Raw genomic sequence first — 3,473 nt, 5'->3', positions numbered from 1 at the left:
GGCAATCCTTCTGCCTCAGCCTTCCGAGTAGCCGGAATTACAGGCATCCGCCACTACGCCCGGTTGATTTTTTTATTTATTGTAGAGATGAGGTCTCAATGCCCAGGTGGGTCGCGAACCCGCGGGCTCAGGCAATTCACTCACCTCAGCCTCCCAAAGGCGCAGAATTACAGGCTGAGCCACCGAGCCCAGTATTTGTTTGTTTGTTTGTTTTTGCACTCTCTTTTAATGTACATATTTTCAGATTCTTTGTCTTTCTCTCTGAGACATCTACCTCGTTTTATCTGATTCTCATATCGTATTAATTTAATTATTCTTGAACCATTGTGTTCACTTATAGCTGATACTCACAGGAAGCTTGCTCCTGTGCAGAATGTAAAAGGATGTTCTAATCATCTGATACAAATGGGGTATGATGAGACCTCATGAGCAGTGAGTTCTTACTTAGATTTGTTGTTTCTTATTACTTCTCTATAACCCTTATATACCATATACTTAAACTTTACAGAAAAGTCTTTATTTAAAAATATTTTTAGTTGGAGTCTCACTCTGTCACCCAGGCTAGAGTGCAGTGGCACACTCAGGGCCACTGCATCCTTGACCTGCTGGGCTCAGGTGATCTTTCCTTCTGCCTCGGCCTTACAAGTAGCTGGAACTACAGGTACACTCCACCATGCCTGGCTAATTTTTAATAATTTATTGTAGAGATGAGGTTTCACCAAGCTGTTCAGGCTGGTCTTGAACCTGTGAACTCAGGCAATCCTCTCACCTCAGCCACACAAAGTGCTGGGTTCAAAAAATTACAGGAACACCTGTGTAGCTGAAATGGAGTTAAGCTATAAGGATAGTGATACATGATGACAGTGGAGGGGCACAGGGGGGACAATTTAGAATTTAGATAAGCCTCGGTCAGGACATTGGGTTTTATTCTTTTTTTTTTTGAGTAGGAGTCTCACTCTGTTACTAGGCTAGAGTACAGTGGCATGCTCACAGCCACTGCAGCCTTGACCTGCTGGGCTCAGGTGATCCTTTCACTTCAGCCTTACAAGTAGCTGAAACCACAGGCGTATGCCACCATGCTTGGCTAATTTTTTTATTTTGTTGTAGTGATGAGGTCTCGCCAAGTTGCCCATGTTGGTCTCAAACCCATGGGCTCAGGCAGCCCTCTCATCTCCCCCTCCCAGAATACTGGGATTACAGGCATGAGCTACCACACCCAGCTAAAATTAGTTTTTGATCTATTAAATTGAGATAAGTATGAGGCCATCACTTGGAGATGTTACTCATATACATGGAAGTATAAATGTGGAAAATAGGAAAGAAATCAGATCTGGAAATGCACATGTAGGAGTTCTCAGCATGTATGTATTATTTAAAACCATGGAACTACCAGACAAAGTAGTAATTCCAGCCTGTAATTCCAGCTACTAATAAGGCTAATGTCAGGAGTTCAAGATCAACTTGGGCAACATATTGAGACCTTGTCACTAAAAAAAAGTTTTAACTAGTCCCAGCTGCTCAGGCAGCTGAGGCAGGAGGATCATTTGAGCCCAGGAATTTGAGGCTGCAGTAAGCCATCATGTACCACGCTGCACTCCAGCCTAAGTGACAGAGTGTTTTCTTTTCTTTTTACTTTTTTTTTGAGTTGGAATCTCATTCTCTTGCCCAGGCTGGAGTGCAGTGCATACTCACGGACACCACAGCCTCAATCTACTGGGCTCAGGCGATCCTTCCACCTCAGCCTTCCAAGTAGCTGGAACTACAGGTGTTTGCTACAACACCTAGCTAATTTTTTTATTTATTGTAGAGACAAAGTCTGGCCAAGTTGCCCAGGCTGGACTCAAACCCTGGGCTCAGGCAATCCTTTCACCTCAGCCTCCCTAAGTGCTGGGATTATAGGTTTGAGCCATCGTGCCTGGTTGAATGTCTCTTTTAAAAAAAAAACTACCATAGAACTAAGTGAAAGGACCATGGGAGGAAGTATAGGTGGAGTTGTCCGAGTTAAGGAAGTAATAACCACAAATACTGACAATTCTTTTAAGAAGTTTTGTGTAGAGAGAAACAGATATAATACTATTTTTTAATAGCAATATTGCATGCCATTTTCCTGTTTGACCCCCTAAGCATGATATGTCTAATCTTGATATCTGTTTTCCAGACTAAGTATTATTAGTCTGAATTGTTTCAGTTGAAAAAATGAGGGGTGAAATGATTTACCCAATATCATACAGATAGGAAATAGCAAAACTGAGATTCCAACTTAGCTCTAGCTAGCACAGTGTTTTCTAAACTGAAAGGCAGAACCTATCAACAAATGCAAGATATTTTTCGTTATTACTTTTGTACTTACTTATATGGAAAGACTTACAAAAATCTAACAACTAAATTTGTTATACGTGTGCTAAATCTTTTTTTATTTATTTTTGGTTGGAGTCTCACTCTGTTGCCCAGGCTAGAGAGCAGTGCCACACTCACAGCCATCCCAGCGTCAACCTGCTGGGTTCTAGCGATCCTTCCACCTCAGCCTTCCAAGTAGCTGGAACTACAGGCGTGCACTACCACGCCCAGCTAATTGTTGATTTATTATAGAGACTAGGTCTCACCAAGTTGCCCGAGCTAGTGTTGAACCCATGGGCTCAGGCAATATACTCGCCTCTGCCTCCCAAAGTGCTAGGATTACAGGCTGAGGCACTGAGCCTGGCCCATGTGCTAAATTTTTATAAAAACTTATTAAAAGGCAATTAGGAGAGCCCCATAATTTCTGAGTTGTTTCATATTTGTAATCAGAACTCAAGGGAGTTGGTGGAATATTTCTGTTTTAACTTGACAAGTATATCTTTTGTTTTAAATAGATGCTGCTGTTCTCAACAATGTAGCACATACATTTGGCTTAATGGACACAGTCAAGAAGGTTTTAGACAACAGAAGGAACCAAGTGGAGCAGGGAGAAGAGCAGTTTCTCTATGCTTTGACAGGTGCGTATGACTTACCTTTCTTCTTAATAATATGCTGCTATTCTTGAGTCTTCCCAATTCCTTTTGACTTCTTTTAAGACTGGCTTTCCTTCTTTTTAATTCACATAGTATTATATTTTGCTTTTAATTTAATTTTTTTTTTTTAATTTTTAATTTTTTAATTTTTTATTATTTTTTAAGTTGGAGTCTCACTCTGTCGCCCAGACTGGAGTGCAGTGGCCGCTCCCGGCCACCGCAGCCTTGACCTGCTGGGCTCCGGTGATCCTTCCACCTCAGCCTTCCAAGTAGCTGGAACTACAGGCGCATGCTACATGGCCAGCTGTTTTTTTATTTATTGTAGAGATGAGGTCTTGCCAAGTTGCCCAGGTGGGTCTCGAACCCGCGGGCTCAGGCAATCCACGCACCTCAGCCTCCCAAAGGCGCGGGATTACAGGCTAAGCCACCAAACCCGGCAATTTTTATTTTTTTAAGTTGGAGTCTTACTCTGTCACCCAGGCT

At 42.2% G+C, this 3,473-nt stretch overlaps 1 protein-coding gene across 1 annotated transcript in view; it reads left to right on the top strand.

Annotated features, from left to right (window-relative positions):
- The window catches only part of GMEB1 (glucocorticoid modulatory element binding protein 1), a gene marked incomplete at its 3' end in the record, with an annotated part of 30,729 nt that extends 27,754 nt beyond the window's left edge, over positions 1-2,975 (top strand). The window contains exon 8 of the mRNA XM_008066802.1: positions 2,853-2,975. Coding sequence (XP_008064993.1) covers positions 2,853-2,975 — 123 coding nt within the window. The remainder of the gene's footprint in view (positions 1-2,852) is intronic.
- Between the last annotated feature and the right edge of the window lie 498 nt (positions 2,976-3,473).

The sequence above is a fragment of the Carlito syrichta genome, unplaced genomic scaffold (genome assembly GCF_000164805.1).
Source record: "Carlito syrichta isolate Samal-C Ts95f unplaced genomic scaffold, Tarsius_syrichta-2.0.1 Scaffold309113, whole genome shotgun sequence".
NCBI lineage: Eukaryota > Metazoa > Chordata > Mammalia > Primates > Tarsiidae > Carlito > Carlito syrichta.
Note: the sequence above shows the minus strand (reverse complement) of the source record. Positions and strands in the feature narration are given on the sequence as shown.